The 23,605-nt window shown below is 37.6% G+C and overlaps 1 protein-coding gene across 1 annotated transcript; it reads left to right on the top strand.

The window, feature by feature from the left end:
- Positions 1–269: 269 nt before the first annotated feature.
- Positions 270–23,597, top strand: LOC100376032 (alpha-N-acetylgalactosaminide alpha-2,6-sialyltransferase 3-like). Its single transcript, XM_002739337.4, has 4 exons — positions 270–730; positions 18,605–19,017; positions 20,110–20,217; positions 21,547–23,597. Exons 1-4 carry the CDS (start codon positions 377–379, stop codon positions 21,773–21,775), a joined length of 1,104 nt encoding a protein of 367 aa, XP_002739383.2. The 5' UTR covers positions 270–376; the 3' UTR covers positions 21,776–23,597.
- Positions 23,598–23,605: the final 8 nt, after the last annotated feature.

The following is a 23,605-nucleotide window of genomic DNA, read 5'->3' on the forward strand; positions in this document are numbered from 1 at the left end:
CACTGATCGCCTGATATGTTTCTGCCTATTTAGGTCGTGGAATTTTCATTCGTAGTTTTCGTTTACAAACATGGCCGCGTCAAACAAGTTTCTCATATCCTTGATATTGTTCAAACCTTTATTCTGAAAGAATTTACGCATAATGCACGATTGACGGACATCGTGTTCTAGTCATTGCTGCCACTGCACCGTCGCACGGCTGTCATAGAGATTCGATTACACCCCTGTGCATGAATAGTATCACCCAATTTAAAAGCAGATTCGGTCACGTGAGCAAACAAATACAAATTTATTTCGTAACATGTTTCCGTCAAGCTGTCCGTCGTTTCACTGACACAGTCGAGTACAATCAAGTGTAAGAGACACCAGCAATGCCATGCGATGCCGGTTGGGATGCATGCTATGTCTAGTGACCTCATTCTCCGTATACATTGGTCTGTTTCTGTTTACGTGGACGGAACGGTCAGAGACGAGCTCGTCGTCGATAGTAGGCCCGCCGCAGGGAATCGCATGGGGTTTCCGAAACGTTTACATTGATCAAGAGAAAGCAGCGAAACGTGTGAACGAACCGTCGCACGACGACAACAACAACAACGAGGCATCGCAAACGAAGCGTGGCGATACCGATACCGGGAAACATGGAGATGACAAGTCCCTAGCAGCGGACGAACCACCGCCGAGATCTTTCGACAAGGACCCATTCGGTTACGTCACGCTAGATGGAAGGAAGGTACGTGTCTTTATTATTGTGAAAATACGATACACGTCATATGTTCGTGACTCATGTAATAAATTCACTGCTACATATTGATGTCGACCGCATACATGGTCACATTTTAATCCAGGCGATTGTGTGGAACATATTAAATAAGGGAAAGTCCATATCATGAGCGGAGAGGGGGATTGGGTTTTAATTTTGTAATTCAGACACAGTAGGTATGTTTGGGAAAATGACACCATGGCTCATGAATCAATTGTATTGTGCCAACTGAATGTGATCAGTCACGCGCAAACTAGACGATAAACGAGGTTTCTTAATATGAATGCCAAATCAAGAAAAGGAAAAGTTAAAGATCAAGGTCAAAGTTCAAATACATTGTTATTAATAAAAACATTGCCCATTGTGAACATCACGTTTATACGGGGGGTAGACTTACATACAGTCTCATGTTTATTTTTGTGTGTGTTTTCAATAAAATAAACTATTATGGGAGCGTATAAATGAGAGAACCGGCTTACCGCGAAATAAATGTGTTTATTTGTTGTTTTATTTTACGGTAACCAGGCTTTCGCCACTTATACAATCCCATAAGATTTTATTTTATTGAAAAAAAAGACCAAAAAATAAACAAAAGACTATGCAAGTCTAATATGGCGGAGATACCATTTGTATTAGTTGAATACGGTGAATTTGCAACAGCTTGGCTTGGTCCTTTTATACAAATACGAGGTAAAATCATTTCCCGGTATTGAATTCAGCACGATAGAATATCGTTGTTTTCGCCCGGCGTTCCCGGCCGCTTTCATCGAGCACCCAGGGAGAATGTGATGCACACGTCACATCGCCGTCGGCCGGGTGACTGTGGTTTTGCCCAACTGTGACGCGTCGACACGTAACGTATCCGTGCTAACACGTTAAAGAGTGATATTATCAATGTAAACTGACACCCATCTAATTGATTGGTTGACTCATTTCAGCGATGATTATATATTTGTATTGTGAATATATTTGTCATTATTTGTTGATCAGAAAATATACCCAATCAAAACTAAAACAAAACATGTATTGTTGTTGTTTCATATATAACACTATCGAAAAAGTCCAATCTACCGTTTCCAGTCGACAATAGATATGGTGTTCAACTAGAGTGATACATAACCATAGACCCCCGGATTTTTAGGGTCCATGACCTAATTAATCTAACCTATATACTCCTAAGTTACTGAATTTGCATTGCGCATATTCTTTAAGCTCGAACTACACAATTATTTCCTGAAAGAAAAATAAAACATTTTGTGGCATATCATACCGTATATTAGTAGCCATGGCAACATGAACTGTACAGCCACGCATGTCCATAGTTTACAGATAAACCTCGATATCGAACCATTAGCGTATTTAACTCGATGAATACCGCCCCTAGTAACGAGCTTCTTTCACATATGTACTTGAATCATTTGATAATGATCTCCCAAGCTAATGAACTCCGTTTACTTAACTTCAATAATCTCAGATTCAACCATTTTCTGATCGATTTTTTTTTTTTGAAGGAAGTACAGTGGAGTCTTGATCAGTTATCACCGCGTCTATTCTCTTCATATATACTAATTTGGGCTTACCTTCAGATAAAAACAAATAAAACTACTTTGTTAAAAAAAAGTGGCTTTATATATTTGAACGGAACGTCAATTATTGCCATACGTCGCTCGTTGCAAAACACGGGGAAATGCTGAGAAATCGAGGTTTACTCAGTATATAAAGGGTGTCACGTTACTAAGATGAAGAAAAGTAAAATGAAGTTATCGTTAACATTTCAAATAATAACTGAGAAGTGACGAACACGAACAAGTCAATTCTTTGATTGACATAATTGGGTGTAAAAAGAAAAGAGAACAACAAATGATGTTAAATTGTTACCATGGCAATTGCAATTGTTGAATATAATTGGCGCATTGTACTGAGTTGGCTCTCTGTCTGGCTTTTTCGCAATTTTGCACATGGTGAAAGTGTTTTTTCTTTAAAAATATATATGAAATGTTCCTCACATTCTTCTGAAAAGAAAGAACAACATTTCGAATTGTCAATCCGTGTTATTGCAAAAAGCTTTTGAAACTATTCGGTGGTCGAGGCTTGACAGATCATGGAAGGTACTAACGGAGTTAATACCTTCCACGGACGGATCTACCTCACCGGATGGAAATTATCTCTCAATAACATCCACGGAAGACACCATCTTTTCAATAGATGATACTGATAAAGCTATCACACGCTCTAGATGAAGGGTGATATATTAATTTGACGGGAACAACCATTTAGTATTTTGCTGACATCAGCAACTCCATCAACATCGGCACTCAACGTCAAACGAGTTCTTATTTCCCGCAAGTGATTTTGTGAACTCTTACTACTCACAATCCTACAAACCGGAATTTTGAAGTAGAATGCCTCATAGCCATTAAACAAGAATACCAAAGTAGAGGCGCTTTTGGGATTCCACAAATTTTGCTTAAATGGTTGTAAATCTCAAAAGTGGGTATCAAAAACATCGACTGAGTCCCAACGGGGAGGGGGATGGGGGTGGTAAACCACAGCGAGATCTGCACATAATTTTTAATATGAGTACCCAGAGCCGCACCTATTGCGCAAACCAGATGTCTAGTGAGGAGTGATGTATTTATTGCACACACGTATATTTCAAGCGTTCGAGTCATTGATAACTCTGAGCCAAACCAATGAATTCCTTTTCCATGCCCCAAGATAAGCTATATCTTCTACTTTTGCCTACTCGTCTAAAATATATTTTCGTGCATCCCCTTCTGAATTCATAAATTATAATTTTTTTGCAAATTTGTACATTTCATAGATTGCCTACAATCAATATATTGTACTCTCTTTCTATTATTGATGGAATATTTCAATAACTTTCACAGATTGTCACCTCATTTAAACGTATCTATTGTAGACCCTTTCTTAAATAATTAATGAATTGCTTAGAATACAATCGATGTACTATTTTCCCTTTTAAATATTCGGATAAAACCTGTCTGTGCTATTTTTCAGGGATAGATGCCTTGTCTAAAATAAATGCACAAGACAATGAGTATACATTGTCGTCTTTGTCAGAGGAATTTCTTGTAAGGCCTAATATTATTGAACTAATTCCCCTCGAGCGACTCACCTCTGCGTCCTCTTTGTTTAATCTTCGGGATTTATATTAAAATGCATTTAAAATACGCAAATGTTGTTTTGATAGAGAAATTCTGAGGTAATATTAGATCTCCCATAATGCACTGCGAAATTATGTATGGAACAATTGAAGACCACTATCTAATTTCTGTTTGTTTGTTTTTTGTCCTGAAAAGTAATTCAGGTATATTGGATATTTTTTGTGTGTGTAGGTCAATAACAAGTCAAACGCGTTGAATGCCTTTGTAACTTGGCCCCACACATTATTGTGGTTCATTTCCATGACGTCACTTAAATTGGGTGAAACATTTGGAGGACTACTCAACAAATATCTATAAATTTGATGCGACATTTTTTCTTTCTTTCAGAATTGACGTTTTTAATGTAAAATGGGTTGATCCACTTTTTAAAATAAACTCTCATAAAAGTTGTGGAGGAATCTAATGTTTTAGAAAACAAAACAAATGATCGAGGAAGGTCGTCACCTGCGCACGCGTGGGAGTTGAGTGCCAAGCGACGATAACAACACACCCTAAAAATGCAAAGGCTCATGAGCAGACGCTTGTTTGTAAACAATGACACGCTATGGCCATCTGACGCATGCGCAGGTGTCGACTCTCCCGCTTTAATGTAGCAGTCATCTGTTCCGACTATTTCAATTATACAACGCGCCACGTGCATTATAAATAATGAAATAGTCCCAACTCTGCCAACAGATAGTAGAGGGGAGGCAAGGGGGGTAGCTGGTACGGTTTTACGGGAAATAAAAAGGGCTTTTTACAATTTACAAGGAAAAAAAAGACGTTTTTACAGTTTACAATGTTAAAAAATGGAACATTGAATGGTCCAAAGAGCTCTCCGACTCAAATGCTCCGCCATTACTGCGCCGTGTGTAGAGACGCATGCGCATATTACCCTCGTAATGCTCTTCATTCGGTTAGAGGGCCTTTTACGTCTTGGACATTCAATTTTGTAGTGAATTGTGTCATTTTTTTATTTGGATGTAAATTCTTGTACGTACCGAGAAAAATGACACATTTTTACAGTGTACGAAAAAAATATTTGATTGATTACGTTGTACGTCTAGCCTGTGATTAGAGAATTACAGAATTTGTTTTTTCTATTTACGTTGTACGAACAAAAAAATATTGCAATTACGTTGAACGAAAATAACCCTTGCCCCCCTCATAGTATAGTCTTACATATTTATCTTCAGTAGAAGGCCAGAGCTTGCATATCGTATACACACTATTTTGAAAATACCAGTGCATGATATCGATATTTTTGAATATGAAACCGAGATAGGACTTGGAGTTAAGACATCGTTCGATTTTATTACAATTCATTTTAAATGAGAGTCATGCGCCCGAAGGCACGCTTGACAAATAAAACGCCGAGTTGATTAAAATATGGACGTTGTGGGTCTCGAAGCCACATGAGTGATGGGAATTGTATCTAATGAGCAATTCCATGATGAACCTATGTTTCTGGCGCTGAGTAATCTCCTCTCTTGTTAGTGGCGAACCTACGAGTAATCAGTGTGTCGGTATGGTAACCGGGAAAGGGGGGAGGGGTACTCTGATTACATATAGTCACTTGTCTGTGTCGTCAGGTCTCCTCACCACGTACAGCCCTTATAACTTCTGGATATGCAGTCTGTTTTAAACTCCGGAACTGTTGATTTATCTTAACGGAAATTCGAGCGGTAACTGTGAGTTCAATTCACACGAGACAAACGACGCGAATACTGCAATCTCGCGATGTCGTCATATCGTTAACATGGTAATGACGCAAGGAATGGCGTTTCCGACAAGCCATCGATAATAAGATCTTAAAACAGGATTGCACTCATCGTATCGGTTAGCGAAATGCCCATATAAAAGCAGGTTTCGTTTAGATAAGTAACGAGTCTTGCCCCAAATGACTGCCAAGCGGCTGTACAGTGGTATATCTAGATATTCGATTCAATTAGTTAACAGTACTTCACATTTCTTAATTGTCCCAACATCGATTTGTGATTCAATCATGTGATACCCATCTGCCTACCCATTGTATTTATGCGAGTCTGCCAATAATATACTCACCCGACATTTAGGTTTGGTGATAGTATGACGTATAAACGACGGCTCCGTCGCGCTTTATTAAAAACAGTTTGAAATACGGGAACGGGGGTCCTCGGGGTAAGCATGTTAAATTTAGATTTACGTTCTTGGGTGCAATCGAACAACATGTGAAAATCTTGTAGTCCGTTCAATGCAGTTATTTGAAGTACTGGATCATCTCGATTAGTGTGTTAATACTGACACACTCACAGGGGGGGGGGGAGTAAAATGGAGAATATAGCTAATTGAATAATCCCATTACTGTATTGCCATGGCAACTTTTTCTATCATTGAAACTGTGTCATATAGTGTACAAGTAGCACGTTTTGTGCATATTTAATAAACTCGGCGACGAGAATTGTATATTGTATACGTGCATGGAAATGCAATATACTGCTGTTGTCATGGCGAATTCAGAGTTCGTAAATGAATGCGGAATAACATAGTATTTATCGGAGCGATCAAAGGTTGCATCAAAGGCTGATACTCTGGCATTAATATGAATATATATAATTATTACATAAGATAAATTTAGTAATTGCGGGTAATGTTAGGTTTTTAGACACAATGACAACTTCAGTGGGCTAAAGTTTATATGGGACGTTCTATAAAACCATAGATAGCAATGTTCGAATTTTCCCTAAACATTTTATAAAAGTGATATTATATCAAACATTGTGACTGTTTGCAATTACCCTGATAACATATTACAATTGATTAATGTATAAAAGAATATTTGACAGTCCATTTTCTAAAACTATATAATTCAGTGTTAATCTTTTGAACTCTGAACTTAATCAACTTTGACCTTTTCATATGTTGACGCATTTTAAAGGATTGTTTCTATGACAGTTCTCAGAGAATACTTTCAAATCGACTGCACAAATCGCATTTGACCCGTATCAAACACAACACGGCGCGATTATTGATGTATTTTATGAAGCCACTTTCATGAGCGATATCTTTTTTTACAATTCGCTGAAAATTAGTTCAATTTTAAAAGCATGGCGCGATACGTAGGTTGCCTTCTCAGATTATCATGGTTGTCGAATTCGGTATTACTGCTGGTAACTACTCTGTGAATCCCGCTATGACATTATGCATCATTGCCATACATTGCCTCACGCTAAAAGCCGTCTTATGAATTCACAATTATATTTTAAACACGAACGAGATGATTTATTTTATATGTCTGGGAGTCAACTGTAGATATGTCAGCATCCTTAGGCGAGTTAAAATTGCCACGAATTCTGTAGATCATTTTATCCTGCTTAGCCGAGTTAAAATTGTCAAGAATAGAATGTGCGTAAAAGACCACGCAAGCCTCCTTAGCCGAGTTAAAATTGTCAAGAATTAATAGAATGTGCGTAAAAGACCACGCAAGCCTCCTTAGTCGAGTTAAAATTGTCAAGAATTAATAGAATGTGCGTAAAAGACCACGCAAGCCTCCTTAGTAGAGTTAAAAATGTCAAGAATTAATAGAATGTGCGTAAAAGACCACGCAAGCCTCCTTAGTCGAGTTAAAATTGTCAAGAATTAATAGAATGTGCGTAAAAGAGCACGCAAGCCTCCTTAGTCGAGTTAAAATTGTCAAGAATTAATAGAATGTGCGTAAAAGACCACGCAAGCCTCCTTAGTCGAGATAAAATTGTCAAGAATTAATAGAATGTGCGTAAAAGAGCACGCAAGCCTCCTTAGTCGAGTTAAAAATGTCAAGAATTAATAGAATGTGCGTAAAAGACCACGCAAGCCTCCTTAGTCGAGTTAAAATTGTCAAGAATTAATAGAATGTGCGTAAAAGAGCACGCAAGCCTCCTTAGTCGAGTTAAAATTGTCAAGAATTAATAGAATGTGCGTAAAAGACCACGCAAGCCTCCTTAGTCGAGATAAAATTGTCAAGAATTAATAGAATGTGCGTAAAAGACCACGCAAGCCTCCTTAGTCGAGTTAAAATTGTCAAGAATTAATAGAATGTGCGTAAAAGACCACGCAAGCCTCCTTAGTCGAGATAAAATTGTCAAGAATTAATAGAATGTGCGTAAAAGACCACGCAAGCCTCCTTAGTCGAATTAAAATTGTCAAGAATTAATAGAATGTGCGTAAAAGAGCACGCAAGCCTCCTTAGCCGAGATAAAATTGTCAATAATTAATAGAATGTGCGTAAAAGACCACGCAAGCATCCTTAGTCGAGTTAAAATTGTCACGAACTAATAGAATGTGCGTAAAAGACCACGCAAGCCTCCTTAGTCGAGTTAAAATTGTCAAGAATTAATAGAATGTGCGTAAAAGACCACGCAAGCCTCCTTAGTCGAATTAAAATTGTCAAGAATTAATAGAATGTGCGTAAAAGAGCACGCAAGCCTCCTTAGCCGAGATAAAATTGTCAATAATTAATAGAATGTGCGTAAAAGACCACGCAAGCATCCTTAGTCGAGTTAAAATTGTCACGAACTAATAGAATGTGCGTAAAAGACCACGCAAGCCTCCTTAGTCGAGTTAAAATTGTCAAGAATTAATAGAATGTGCGTAAAAGACCATGCAAGCCTCCTTAGTCGAGTTAAAATTGTCAAGAATTAATAGAATGTGCGTAAAAGACCACGCAAGCCTCCTTAGTCGAGTTAAAATTGTCAAGAATTAATAGAATGTGCGTAAAAGACCACGCAAGCCTCCTTAGCCGAGATAAAATTGTCAAGAATTAATAGAATGTGCGTAAAAGACCATGCAAGCCTCCTTAGTCGAGTTAAAATTGTCAAGAATTAATAGAATGTGCGTAAAAGACCACGCAAGCCTCCTTAGTCGAGTTAAAATTGTCAAGAATTAATAGAATGTGCGTAAAAGACCACGCAAGCCTCCTTAGTCGAGTTAAAATTGTCAAGAATTAATAGAATGTGCGTAAAAGACCACGCAAGCCTCCTTAGTCGAGTTAAAATTGTCAAGAATTAATAGAATGTGCGTAAAAGACCATGCAAGCCTCCTTAGTCGAGTTAAAATTGTCAAGAATTAATAGAATGTGCGTAAAAGACCACGCAAGCCTCCTTAGTCGAGTTAAAATTGTCAAGAATTAATAGAATGTGCGTAAAAGACCATGCAAGCCTCCTTAGTCGAGTTAAAATTGTCAAGAATTAATAGAATGTGCGTAAAAGACCACGCAAGCCTCCTTAGTCGAGTTAAAATTGTCAAGAATTAATAGAATGTGCGTAAAAGACCACGCAAGCCTCCTTAGTCGAGTTAAAATTGTCAAGAATTAATAGAATGTGCGTAAAAGACCACGCAAGCCTCCTTAGTCGAGTTAAAATTGTCAAGAATTAATAGAATGTGCGTAAAAGACCATGCAAGCCTCCTTAGTCGAGTTAAAATTGTCAAGAATTAATAGAATGTGCGTAAAAGACCACGCAAGCCTCCTTAGTCGAGTTAAAATTGTCAAGAATTAATAGAATGTGCGTAAAAGACCACGCAAGCCTCCTTAGCCGAGATAAAATTACAACAAATTATGTGCATTGAAGATCACGCACAATGTATTTTGTATTTTTTGTATATTGGACTAGTAGCTTCGCGGTGAGTGGCTTTAATAGTGAGTAGCTTTTGCAGTGAGTAGGGTTTTGTCGCAGTAACTGGTCCTTTCACCGGAGTTGAGAATTAATGTTTTATGTACCATTAAAACCGGTGTTATTCTGGGAATACCATCTATAAGAGCTGTTAATTTGTTCTTATGATTTGTGCAGTTGCTCTAATATTGCCACTAATGTCTTACTTGGACCAAGGAACATTTGAACATTTACAAAATGGGCTTTGCAGAACAATTTTCCAATGATAAGAAATTAAAATACAAAACAAAACAAATGTATAGCTCATTCTCAGCAATGAAATGTGTTATTAACAAAAAAAAACAAAAACGAAAATACAAAAAAAAAGAATAAAAAAGAAAAAAAATCGACACAGATACACACATACACACACACACATACTTGTATTGCAATATGTTCCGAGGACTTCATTGGATTAACTTTTAATATAGTTGAATTAACTTTTAATATAGTTGCGATATGAACTCGATTAAAACGCGTTCCTATATAGGGTTGCGTTTTAATTGGAGTTTAATTAAACTCAATTACAATGCAATACAATGGAGAATTGCATTTTAATTAAGTTTAATTAAACAAGAGTTGAATATCCGGTGACTGAACATAGAAATGTTTGCGAAGCGTAGGTTTAGTATCGGGGTAAGGTATGGTACAATTATATTAATATTAATATAACGTGAACCATACCTTCCCCCGATACTAAACCTAAGCTACGCAAAACGTATTAATAATCGAATTAACTATTAATATAAATTATGTTTTCCGAGGACTATGAAAAAGGTCCTCGGAAGGTGTGTATGTCCTCGGAAGTAGGTATATATCTGTATTTTTGTCCTCGCAACATATAGCAATCCAAACACACACACACACACACACACACACACACATACTTGTATTACAATATGTTCCGAGGACTTCATTGGATTAACTTTTAATATAGTTGAATTAAATTTTAATATAGTTGCGATATGAACTCGATTAAAACGCGTTCCTATATAGGGTTGCGTTTTAATTAGAGTTTAATTAAACTCAATTACAATGCAATACAATGGAGAATTGCATTTTAATTAAGTTTAATTAAACAAGAGTTGAATATCCCGTGACTGAACATAGAAATGTTTGCGAAGCTTAGGTTTAGTATCGGGGTAAGGTATGGTATAATTATATTAATATTAATATAACGTGAACCATACCTTCCCCCGATACTAAACCTAAGCTACGCAAAACGTATTAATAATCGAATTAACTATTAATATAAATTATGTTTTCCGAGGACTATGAAAAAGGTCCTCGGAAGGTGTGTATGTCCTCGGAAGTAGCTATATATCTGTATTTTTGTCCTCGCAACATATAGCAATCCAAGTACACACACACACACACACACACACACACACACACACACACACACACACACACATACTTGTATTGCTATATGTTCCGAGGACTTCATTGGATTAACTTTTAATATAGTTGAATTAACTTTTAATATAGTTGCGATATGAACTCGATTAAAACGCATTCCTATATAGGGTTGCGTTTTAATTGGAGTTTAATTAAACTCAATTACAATGCAATACAATGGAGAATTGCACTTTAATTAAGTTTAATTAAACTAGAGTTGAATATCCCGTGACTGAACATAGAAATGTTTGCGAAGCTTAGGTTTAGTATCGGGGTAAGGTATGGTACAATTATATTAATATTAATATAACGTGAACCATACCTTCCCCCGATACTAAACCTAAGCTACGCAAAACGTATTAATAATCGAATTAACTATTAATATAAATTATGTTTTCCGAGGACTATGAAAAAGGTCCTCGGAAGGTGTGTATGTCCTCGGAAGTTGCTATATATCTGTATTTTTGTCCTCGGAACATATAGCAATGCAAGTACACACACACACACACACACACACACACACACACACACACACACACATACTTGTATTGCTATATGATCACAGCAAACACGGGTGGGGATCGTCTAATAGGTAACAAGAGGTCTACACTGTGACAGACATTGCGTGCATCGACTCATTCTAAACTCGCGGCGCACACATACGATTATTCTGACCTTATATAACAGTGATATCCGCGCACACTCTTGTAAAATCCACGTACTAGGATACTACGAAGACCCGGAACTGGGACTTTAAGCGATATTTCTGAAATTTGACTAACAAACAGTAATTATGCCAGTGTGACTACGATGCCGCACCGTACACGAACAAACGACATATTTTATACAGTTTTCTTTATCCTAGCCCCGAAAGAAAAACAAAACGCCTTTAAATGGACTCTAGAAAGTGATCTACACAATTGCTAATAGCAACGTCCATCATCCTTCTCAGAAGTCACTATTTTCTTTCCTGCGTTCGCGATACAAATGAGAACATAATGATAAGCTAATAACATTTGTTTTGATCTCCATAACAAGGTATTTTTGTTTCAACATTCCGGAGAATTAAGTAAGCTCTTTACACTTGAAGTGCAAATGTTTAGAACTTTAAGTGTTTTAGTATGTTTAATTGCTTTTGTTTGTAGAATAGAGTGGCATTTACCGAAACATAAAAAAACACATTGTTTTTGCAGCAAACATGCCATTGTTTTTCCGACGAAAAAATATAAAACGCAAATGCGCATGCGCTACATATTCACGTACAGGTAATTCGAAGAACATGCGCACTGCCCTTTTCATTATTTCATCGAACGATCACATGTTAACCAAGGAAACAATCGTTGTTTTACGATAAATCACCTGGATGAATTTTCAAATAAAATTATTTAAACAATGCACTAACATAAATCATCTTACTAACCAAATTACTAGTACTTCTGTAATGTACAACGTATATATCATTGGCATGGAATAGGCACTAAAAGAGATTTAAAAATAAATAAACAGATTAAAGGTATACAGGAGACGATTTGTGGCATTGTGTATTGGTGACCAGCTCCTGAAAAAAGTATCGAGGACGTGTTTCCAAAATCTGTGAGTCGAGTGCCGCTGATTTATCACTTAAAGACAGCATTCGTGGCATAGCAGATAGAAATAATTAAAATAATACATTTCACTCATTAAAATAAATTGTACATACATGCTACTCTACACTGTACATAACAAGGGGGCGCTAAAACACAATTAAAGATGCTGTCACGTTCCTCTGTCATTTTCGTGGTTTTGTTTTTCCTAGTTCAAGTTCTTCAACTTCTCGCATTTGAAGTCACTTTGCCGAATCATGATGAAATAATATTCGCCAATTAACACAATTAGTAGCCAAAGTAGTTCTGATTTCCCGGGCATTAATCTGATAAAGTAATTAAATTATTGAAATGCGTCATCATGGCACTCAATATGAATTTAACATCCTTGGGGACTTATATCATTATATAATTTCACACTAATTACTGTCACGCAATGTCAGGTAGGTGAATTTGCCTAATTTACATATCAAGGTGGCTGTCACGTGGTTTAATTTTGAACTGGGTGATTTTGATACACATTTGTTTCTAACTTTTACAGATGACAGAACACAGCAAGCTTTTAAAACGCAGCTTTAAATAATTTTATTCATTTCAATATGCCTTTTTTTAGTATTAGTTTTACTGACACGTACCAATAATTCAAAGAGCATGCGCAGTTCATTATTTTATAGATTGAACTTACTTTTGTGCGCACAAAGAATGCAAAAACAACGTTTTTGTTTATGCTAAACAGTAATAGAACACATACTAATGAAAAAAAACTAACTATGACAGTTTCACATAATATAGAACACATACGCGTAGCACGTTTCAATTCCGTCACGGTGTATCTTAGATGTGTTGTTTACGTCGCGTGGGACCCACCCATACCAAAGACGACAGCTAATCAAAGAAACGAGTAAAATAAATATAACATTAGACATTGCTCAACTCCTCGACGTTACGTTGTTTTAGTCGTCATTGTATTTCGCGTTGCGTACGTCATATGGTAAATTTGTATTTGTATAGTAGTCGTATTGGAAAACCATTGCCAAAGAATCTTGTAGTACATGTTATGTAGCGCTCACTATTTGTAGTGTTAATTAAATTGCTTCTAATCCTGGGGGAAATCTCGCGACGAGAGGTTTACATGATAACTTACTTAGGGCCTGCCCAAATCCTGGATTGCTTTCCAAGTCCTGGTCGGGAGATGAGGCGACCTTTGTCACAGAAAATAACTGTAAATTACAAGCCTGGCATCTTTCAAGCCATACTAAACACACAGGGACAATCTCCGGGAAAATGCGACACGAGACTGTTATGCTTCAAGAATTAAGGATAAATTCAGCAAGAGCATCTTGGCGACGGGAGCTGGTTTATGGTATTATCGCCAGTATTTTACTGGAATGGTTTTACAAGCTCAATGTATGATCTAAGAGCTGATTGACAGAAGGATTGGGCGCCTGATATGGGATATCTGTATTCCATGTCATTATGATAGTGATAATGTGGATACCGTAGCCAAATTAACACCCCAGAGACTCAGTGAATAAATTTAAAGAGTACAGTTCATATCGGTTGCCACGTGTCCATGCAATCACGTGGTATGGTGGCTGATACCATGCTCAAACCCACAAAGTATAAATATATTAAAAATACACACCAATAATCATATTGTAGCAATAAACGGAATGTTCAAACAAAATCACCTTTGGCGTGTACAGAAAGGGGCCCATAATTGCTTTTATATTGCCCAAGCTGAAATCATATGGTACAAACAAAATACACATAATATTTAAAAATAAAAACATATAGGAAATATTAAATGGCCATATGCTTGTATTGAATTGTGATACACCGAGGGAGTAAACAATATGTGCACATACTGAAAACAGACGTTTTAGAATTAATTTATTTGTATTAGTTTAAATTTTATGAACGAGACTGTTTCACCCTGTGTTTATTCCTGGTCTTTGCATGGCCTTTAATGCCTACAACCGGGGGCGTTTTTTTTTACAAATCTCGTTATATCGAAACGACCTCGTCGTCATGACAACCAAGTGAATCGGTTGGCAGTAACTGAGATCGTACTAAATCGTGACACTTGCTCACAAACCAATCCTATCTGGGGATTTCATGTTGCTACTGCTAGCAGCTGAGTAGACCCATCTCTATATAAGATTATTATTGTGGAATAGTCGCATGTCTGGCGTTGTTTATATTTTTATGGATTCAAAAACTTGTTTTTATCTGAACCTTTTAAAACTCGCGTTATTAATCAGTAAAAAAATTCGGTCATGTCCTGGAAGGCATTAGGAGCCAAATACCTCCTACGGAGAATATTTGCTATTTGATTTGAAATATGGCTTAGACACGATGTCTCAAAGGAGCAGAGTGATATATTAGACGTATATCTTGTCCTGCGTTACATTTCTCACTGGTTTACAAAAACATTGCATTGCAGGTATAATAGAATTCTAGTTTTCTAGCTGATATTCGTGTCGCGATAAATCTAGATGTTATGCTTGAATACCGAGTTAGTACAGGAAGAGCATGTTCCATAAATTGTATGTGACAAGAGCAAGTGTAGAATCTAATAATGTATATCTTGTTTTTTTTTTAAAAATATTGTTCGCATATTTAAACATTGTACTTTAGCTTTATCATTCAGTGTTGAGCTGTTATCACTAAGTTAAGAAATCTGAAACAAAAGAAATAGCCAAAAAATAGGTCTCATCGTTAAAGGGCGGTAGTCATCGCGCCACGCATGCGCAAGATATATGGGTCTCATATAAACAAAGATGGCGACCAGGTAAAACCTCAAACTTGTGATTTCCATTAAAAGAGCGCAAATCAATGTTTATCAACTCAAATGTCGCACATGCGCAGCGCGACGACTACCGCGCTTTAAATGAATTAAATAATTAGGACTACATTGCACCGTTTACACCGAGAGATATTTCTGAAAACCGCAATGACCTTTCCTATTTAATTATAGTACGCCACCAGCGGTCAAATAATCAATTCATGGGTATCACGTCGTTGAACTTGAACTACGATTTTTACACAGCCTGCTATTAACAGTGGAATTCACACGCATCGAGATAAACTTAGATCATCCACCATCGAAGGCGAGGATGCGTTAACTTCATGCAGAGAGCTGAATTTCTGTATCCAAATTGTCCGATCCTGCCCCAGCAGAAATATGAACGCGTCTAAACGTGTTCGTCTGCATGCGCTTGGCTCGGAAAGTGAAACAAAATTGGTCACGTGATGACGTATAATACTAGTATATCCCAGACGTCGGGTTTGTTTATGCAGCTGAACAACTGTTTCTACTTGATCGTTTGATTCGATGACAGCCATTAATTCTAATATCAATTTCATTGCAGCCCATGAGTATTTAGTACATCTATTATGTGATGGTTATGGGTAATAAATACTCACGGGAATCACATGCACAGCGTGCTCAACATATAATAAAGTAGAAATATGGCTATCACTGTGACGTCATATCTGGCAAATATGATAGCGCTCAGACCCCGTACACGTGTTATTACTCTCTATACACTAGTGCACTGGTAATGAAGTGTAATATCATTCCCACGCGAGGGTTGTCAGATTTCTGACAAGGTAACTAGATTTATAATTGTTTGTATCAAGGATTGTCTCTTTCCAAAACGTCTGCAAAAATGCTAAAGTCTGTTTTATACGATAGAAAAAATACGATCGTGCTCTAAATCAAAATAGTTGTAGTGGGATAAGAGCCAATTTATAGGACGACTATTTACTCATATTACCGCTGCGTTCGAGCAAACTTCGAAAATTACGTACTTCCTTGGTTAATTGCGTTCAGCGCACCCGAAGCAAAATTCAAACAGCAATGCATGACGGGATTTTTCGTTGTGCAGACAATAATAACTTAGGCAACAAACACAATAAGCGAGGTTTCGATGCGCATAACCCGAACACGTCGTAGCTTTCAGATTTAAATTTTGCCCTAGTTACTAAGAATTGAAGGGATTTGACCGACTTTGACGAATCTATAGTGTAGCAGTGAGAACGAGCGGGTATAATTTTCAACTACTGATTTATTACGAAAATAGGCAGATAACTGATATAAACTGATATAAAGAACGCTGTCTTATTATTGTTGATTAGTTGCGCAGATGTATTCTACAATATTCACAATCCACCTTTTATGAACGCAATGCAAACATTTACGCCTAGCAATAACGACTTGTGTACATTACACCATATTTGACAACTGTCACGACAGAACTGTGCCCACGTGGTTATAATAAACAGACTCGATGTCGCATATCACCACGTGGTTCTCAATGTAATTATCTGCTCGCCTGTGATAATAGACAACGGACGTGGTGTGCATCCAGTATCACATGCCTCGTGTACATTGGCGTCTTTGTCACTGGCGACTGGAATTGTCAGGATTGGTCGAAATTAGATTACTTTCCGTTCAATCATATAATCTGACGATTATACTTGTATCTTTGAATACGAGTTACCATGGTAACAAACGAATTTTCTTATAGTGTATAGAAAAAGGAAATAATCGTGTGTATGGTGTTGATTTCACTTGAGTGTTAGTTAGAAAACAAATTTCGAACAAGGCACTTACACATCCAGTCAATGTGTGGCATAAACATTAGCGTATCCACCCTATATCAGATATTGTGGACGGCTGCATACTCAGCAGTCGAAAAAATACTTTTCAATAAAATTATTATTATACACGTGTATGCTCGAGTTGGGCTCTCCCCTCATTTCCGAGTCTGTAATTGGATTCGACCCTCTTGAGGATGTAGTAGAGTTTTCCCGGAAGTAAAAAAACTTATTATATTCACAGAATAGTTGTACACAACCATTTCAAGCTATATATTTTATGAAAGCCTAAATAAAAATCAATTTTATATCAGGTGTAACTCACAGTTAGTCACGTGATCGTTAAGTAAATAAATTGATTATTGCGACTTTGAATCAGTATTGTGATGAAATTTAAAGGGCTATTACAATATGTTCATCAACAATTGTAGAATAAAACACTAGAAAAATATAGGTCAAAACGATTTTGTGCAACTTTTCTGGTTTGTTGAATAGGTCAAGTTTTTTTTTTTACTAGACTGTGCTGTCTGTTTGTTTTTTCATTCGGGCAGTAAAATCTCTAGAATGCGTAAATTAAGAATTGTTAAATTAAATTAAGAATCCTGAAGACTTATTGTTCATTTATCCCGCATCTACAATTACTGAAAAAAGTGAAGAGATCAGAAATGATTGTATGGGTGGATAATCCCATAAACAAGATTCGTGGTGAAAACCCAAGTCATTGCTCAATTCAGTTACGAGCTATACTTTTTGGGCCTGAAGTTTTAGAAAATTCGCACACCTTGAACCCATTTTTGAATGCGGAAGTTGAACGGACCAAGGTTTTCGACAGAACGGGAATACTTGTGTATCAAATTAACACAAGCTATGTGGAACCGATAAACCGAGATTTGACAGCCACTCCGACCATTTTTTTCCCTAAGACCTCAGGAAGTTAGAGCAGAACTTTTACAATCTGATGTGTGCCATATTCAGCCAACTTTTGATCATATCCACGAGAAACGAAAAATATAACAACCTACGTAACGCGTTGATCATATCTATACAATTTAAATATGTCACCTGGCAAGATTGTTAGTGAGTCTTAACTAGAGATAGGTGGCGCAGTCAACGATAGGGAAGATTCCATGACGATGTTCTTGGCACCGTCAGAAGTCCAATTCGCTAGGCTACGCCCTCTAGCGATGAACTACTTTTGCGCCCTTGAAATTGGTCAAAGGAAGGCAGTTTTGTGACAGCGTTGATGATTTTGTCGACCGTCTTTGTGTTTTGAGAGATACGTTAAATTTTAAATAACAACCTACATATTCAAACAATTTCCATGTTGTCTGTTTGTTTCAGTGCATTCACCCAGTCACAAATATGTTGCTTATACTACGTCATTGCTCTACTCAAATAACAGCGTATTCTGGTTCCCATCTACAGGCTCTGGACCTCCACTGCTCCCAATGTGCCTTAATTTCGGCTTCCGGTCAGCTACTCAACTCTGGTTCCGGTGAAGACATCGACAATATACCCTGCGTTGTACGTATGAATCAAGCCCCGACGAAAGGGTTCGAGTCGGATGTAGGATCCAAGACAACCATTCGATTCACGGCACACTCCTCCTTACCGTCGTTAATGAGAGATCCTATGCTGATGGATGACGTCATTGGAAGGCCGCAGTACATTATATTTTGGGGTCCACCAAAGGAAATGGACTCCGGTGGCAGTGGAGTTGTTTATAATGAAATATCCGCGCTTTCGATGAAATATCCTTATATTAATTTCATTGTGCTTACTAATGATCAGTATCAATATGCAGAGTACGTTTTCCGGGAGGAGACCGGCAAAGACAGGCGAGTATAGTCCTCATAATTTAGGGGTCTCTCCTGTTAAATAAAAGTATGAATTGTTAATTACCTTATTATCCCATAATTTTAATTACGCACGAGCTTTTCTGGGTAGTGTGCTGTCAATTCGATAATATGGGAACGATTTCGCACATCTCGACGGATGAGAGCGCACTTTAGAAATTTCGCATTTTAAAGCCAGAGTTTATAGAAATTTGCCTACTAGTAATTTCTGAATCAGCGTTTTTTTAAAGTGTTTACATGGTCGTCTCTGGGAAGTTCAATTGTAGTATTAGGCATATATGTCTCCTCTGTAAACCTGGTAAAACTAAAGTGACACCAACATAACAGGGGTTGGGTGACATTACAATAAAACCAAAATCAACAGACGCGATAACGCATATATTAAAGGGCGGCAGTCGTCGCGCTGCGCATGTACGACATTTACGTCGATAAACATTGATTTTCCCACAATCCAATGCGCTCTTCTGGTGGAAATCACAAGTATAAGGGTTTGACCTGGGCGCGACTTGCACTAATTACCGCCGGTGACTCCTTTGATACTTTCCAATCACCTGAAAAATACCTAATTAAAGTTTGGTAACGTCTCAGTTTGTACTCGTTGGTCTGCGCAACAGTCAAAGTCGCCATCTTTGTTTATATAACCCCCCATATACCTCGTGCATGCGTGGCGCGACGACTACCTTTCTTTAAAATATGCCCTATAACAAAATGTAGCATAACGTTCAAAATACAAATTTTATTTTGAAAATTAAAATTAAAAACATTAAAAACATTAAAAACTTAAAACTAAGAAAATTACTACCACAATTTTAATCTAAGATATTTGAAAAAGAAATAAAGGAGGAGAAGAACGCCGATAATTAAAGCTAAAACAGACTATGTTGATGAGGCTGAAAGTGAAATACATTTCGTTTTACCCACGTATAGGTACGCTTAGTTGTATTGTAATACTTCCATTGCAGAAAGTCGTGAATTAAATTAACCTGGGCTGGAAAGGCCATACTGTATGTTTTGTTGCAAGTTTTATTATATTTTTTTGTTTTACTCATATTCATTGTTGACCTTTTTTTTCAGAATCACATCCGGTTCATGGTTGACTACTGGTTGGTTTACAATGATTCTACTTAGAAATATCTGCGATTCGATTTCCATATATGGCATGGTTAGTCCTGGATATTGTCAGTAAGTATTACCACCAGCACGATCAATAATGCAGAAATGTGACGGTGTAACCACATGTCTACGGGGTCATTCAATAACGACTTTGTTGAAAACTCGTAAATTTGGCGATTTTACTTGTACATGGATTATGTACGACTGGCAACAATGTTTTTGAAGTGCACAACAATGTCTTTACGAGAAATATCAGTATTTCTATGCCCAGAACCGACTGAAACTAACATTCAGTCGCCAAATACACAGGGTCAATGTAAGGCGAAGGCCCTGGAGCAAACACGAATTGCGCGAATGGAGAACACTTCTTCGGACCCGACTGGCGTAACGGCTAACGATTATTCGAAAGCATCTATAAACGCCTAAAAAAATCTCACAAATTTTATGTTTACTGTTGATACATTAAACAATTTCCACAATCAAATCACGAAAATATTAATTAATACTTTCCCCGAGTTAGAATTACAAGGTTACATAGATTAGTGTACAAACAAGTATCATGATTCTTTCAGGCGCTCTTGTCAACGAGAGATATTCCGGTGACGTCATTTGATAACTTTTTTGTTCTATGCAAACCTGTCTGTAATACTTGAATAGTAGAGTGTCCATTTAGAATGCCTTCTCAGACTTGTGCTTGAGATGCTTTATACAGATAACTTCTTGTGTTCTAATTCAGACCACTAAAAGAATTATTTTATACCTGGTTCACACAGATTAGAAATACGCCGTTGTGGGCCCAGTGAGAACACCAGTGTTCGCATTGGCTCTATAACGGTGTATTTCGTTTGCGATCACACGACATTAAAAACGCCGGTGTAATTTTATATTCGGCCTGTGTAGCACCCCTCTGTAGTTAGATCCGTGTTTGAACATATTCGTACCCTATCACTACGGTTATTATTTTCAATTATTTTCTTGAATCTTGACTTCAAAGGTTTTACTTTTTGACGGCACAGTTCTGCGGGTTTATCTCGCCCCAATTCCATGTCGTTTTGTGCAATAATCCTGTAAACCTGGCTATCATGGGAGGTTCCGTTTATCAATCTAAAAATACTTTCCTATATGGTTAGTTTCTTGCTGTGACGTCATTGAACGCATGTTTTGCGGGCCTTTACCTTAAAGCGGGGGAGTCGTCACCTGCGCGTGCGTCAAATGGCCATAGCGTGTCATGGTTTACAAACAAGCGTCTGCCCATGAACCGTTGCGTTTTTAGCGTATGTTGTTATCGTCGCTTGGGACTCAATTCCCGCGCGTGCGCAGGTGAGGACCCTCCTGCTTTAAGTTGACAAGCACATTTGACCCTGGTCTGTTCACTGATCATATTGTGTTTTTTTTCAGATCACCCACAAAACCGGATGTACCGTATCACTATTTCAGCCCAAATGGTTTTAAAGAATGCGCTCAGTACAGGGAACACGAAAATGCCAAAGCGCACGGACACCGGTTTATGTCCGAGAAATACGTATTTATTCGCTGGGCGTTGACTAAATACAATATAACATTCCACAGTCCCGAAATACCACTTACGAACTTAATGGAATTCAATAAACCAAAGTTTCTTACTTGAATGTTATCACGATTACCGGAACTTTAACTGCATGGACATTTCATCCCAAACAAGTACACATGCACGTGTGTAACTCCCGCGAGAACATCATGATTTTGGACAACGGTCACGTGATGGGCCGCCAAAGTGTTGTATCACGTGTGAAATATTCCTTCTAGTGAATTGGGATGCAACTTCCACACTGAAAAGTTGTCATGGTCACATATGCTGAAATATAAAAATAGTCACAAAGTTGTCGAAGACTAGGCACGGTTGACATTTCCGTGAGACAGCCCGAGTGTACACCGGAGCAACTTTGATTAGCATTTTCCGTTACAAGGTCAAACAAATTTATAACAAACGATGGTCTTAAATGCGGTTTATGCGATTCTAAATTGTCTATAACACAAATCTTGATTTCGTAACATTGAGATCTGCGTTACTTTTTTTTAGATCGCAGTAATATTTTAGGATTGAACAATACTGTTAAAGTCCACAATAGGTTTAGTTCTCTGCGGTGTTTTAGAGATGTCGGCAATCAGCATATGGGAGCGATAAGAAATGGCGTGCTGCTTGGCAATCTCGACAAATGATCGCCATTTTAATTAAGTGACAGTGTATTACTTTAGAAATAACAGTTCAGGAAAGATTGGGGTTTGAAGGTAGGTTAGGGAGCCCTAATGCAAGAGATTCGATGAAGGTAGGTTAGGGAGCCCGTAATGCAAGTGATTCGATGAAGGTAGGTTAGGGAGCCCGTAATGCAAGGGATTCGATGAAGTTTCGGTTAATTATGTTACCAATGTCTCAAACCCCAGTGTCGCATTTCACAATGGCGGCGTTCAACATACTCCGCAAAATGTACTCCAACACCCAACGTGGTTTCATTCTATAGTTTATAACAGTTTTTAAAGAGCTCGGATATACTATTGAAAGTTCTTTTTAGTCGTATTGCCGATATCTCAAAACACTACCTATAATTCCCAATACTGTAACTTACTTGAACGAAAACATTTTACTGTACAAGAATATTATTTATTACATAGAAAGCTATTTATTGCTTATAAAGTTGGCGTGTTTAGATTCCATATTTTACGTATTTTGTATCAACGTAATCGGAAAAGAATTTAAAGGGGGAAGCTTAGAACCGCACGGTTTCATCAGCAGTTAAATATACGGAGTGTGCGTTGGGGAAAAGGGGTGCAGCAAGTGTAACTTTTGTCCAAAATATCTAAGAATTTGTTCTCACTGTTTTAGTTAAATTCGAACCATATATTTTTTCTCGAAATACCCCGAACGTTATATCAAAAGTCCGATCAGTCAAGTACTCGCATGCGTTACGTGCTGTGACGCGGGGTTCCCATGGCTGCTCTACAGTCCCTCTGCAGGTCGCGAAAAACACACCACAGAATTATGGGATATTGAATGCAGACACGTGACCAAAATCAGAGTCATGCCATTGGACCAAAAAGTGTTACCGTAAACATATACGGTAAACAGACATTACCGTAATTTATCAACTGAACCTGGACACACAAGGATGGACCATTATTTTTGCTGGCGATGGTGGATTTTTCGAGTTTGTTGTGCTATTATTGCTTTCTTCCAATTGAATAGTGCCACCATTAGTCACTCCCAGAGACTGCAGACTTAGTGACGGAGAGCCGATTTTATATACCCAGCCATTTTGAGTTCAGATCTTGTTTTCTAATTCTAGCCTTTCTTTTCCAGCAACAAATTACGGCATGCCCCTAGGCAAGTGGTGTTACTGTGAGTCATGGCAATAATATTATTATTCTATGACGTATAATATGATGTAATGAAATAAATATTACTATTTGCAATACTGGCATG

The sequence above is a fragment of the Saccoglossus kowalevskii genome, chromosome 4 (genome assembly GCF_978046115.1).
Source record: "Saccoglossus kowalevskii chromosome 4, keSacKowa6.1, whole genome shotgun sequence".
Classification (NCBI taxonomy): Eukaryota; Metazoa; Hemichordata; class Enteropneusta; family Harrimaniidae; genus Saccoglossus; species Saccoglossus kowalevskii.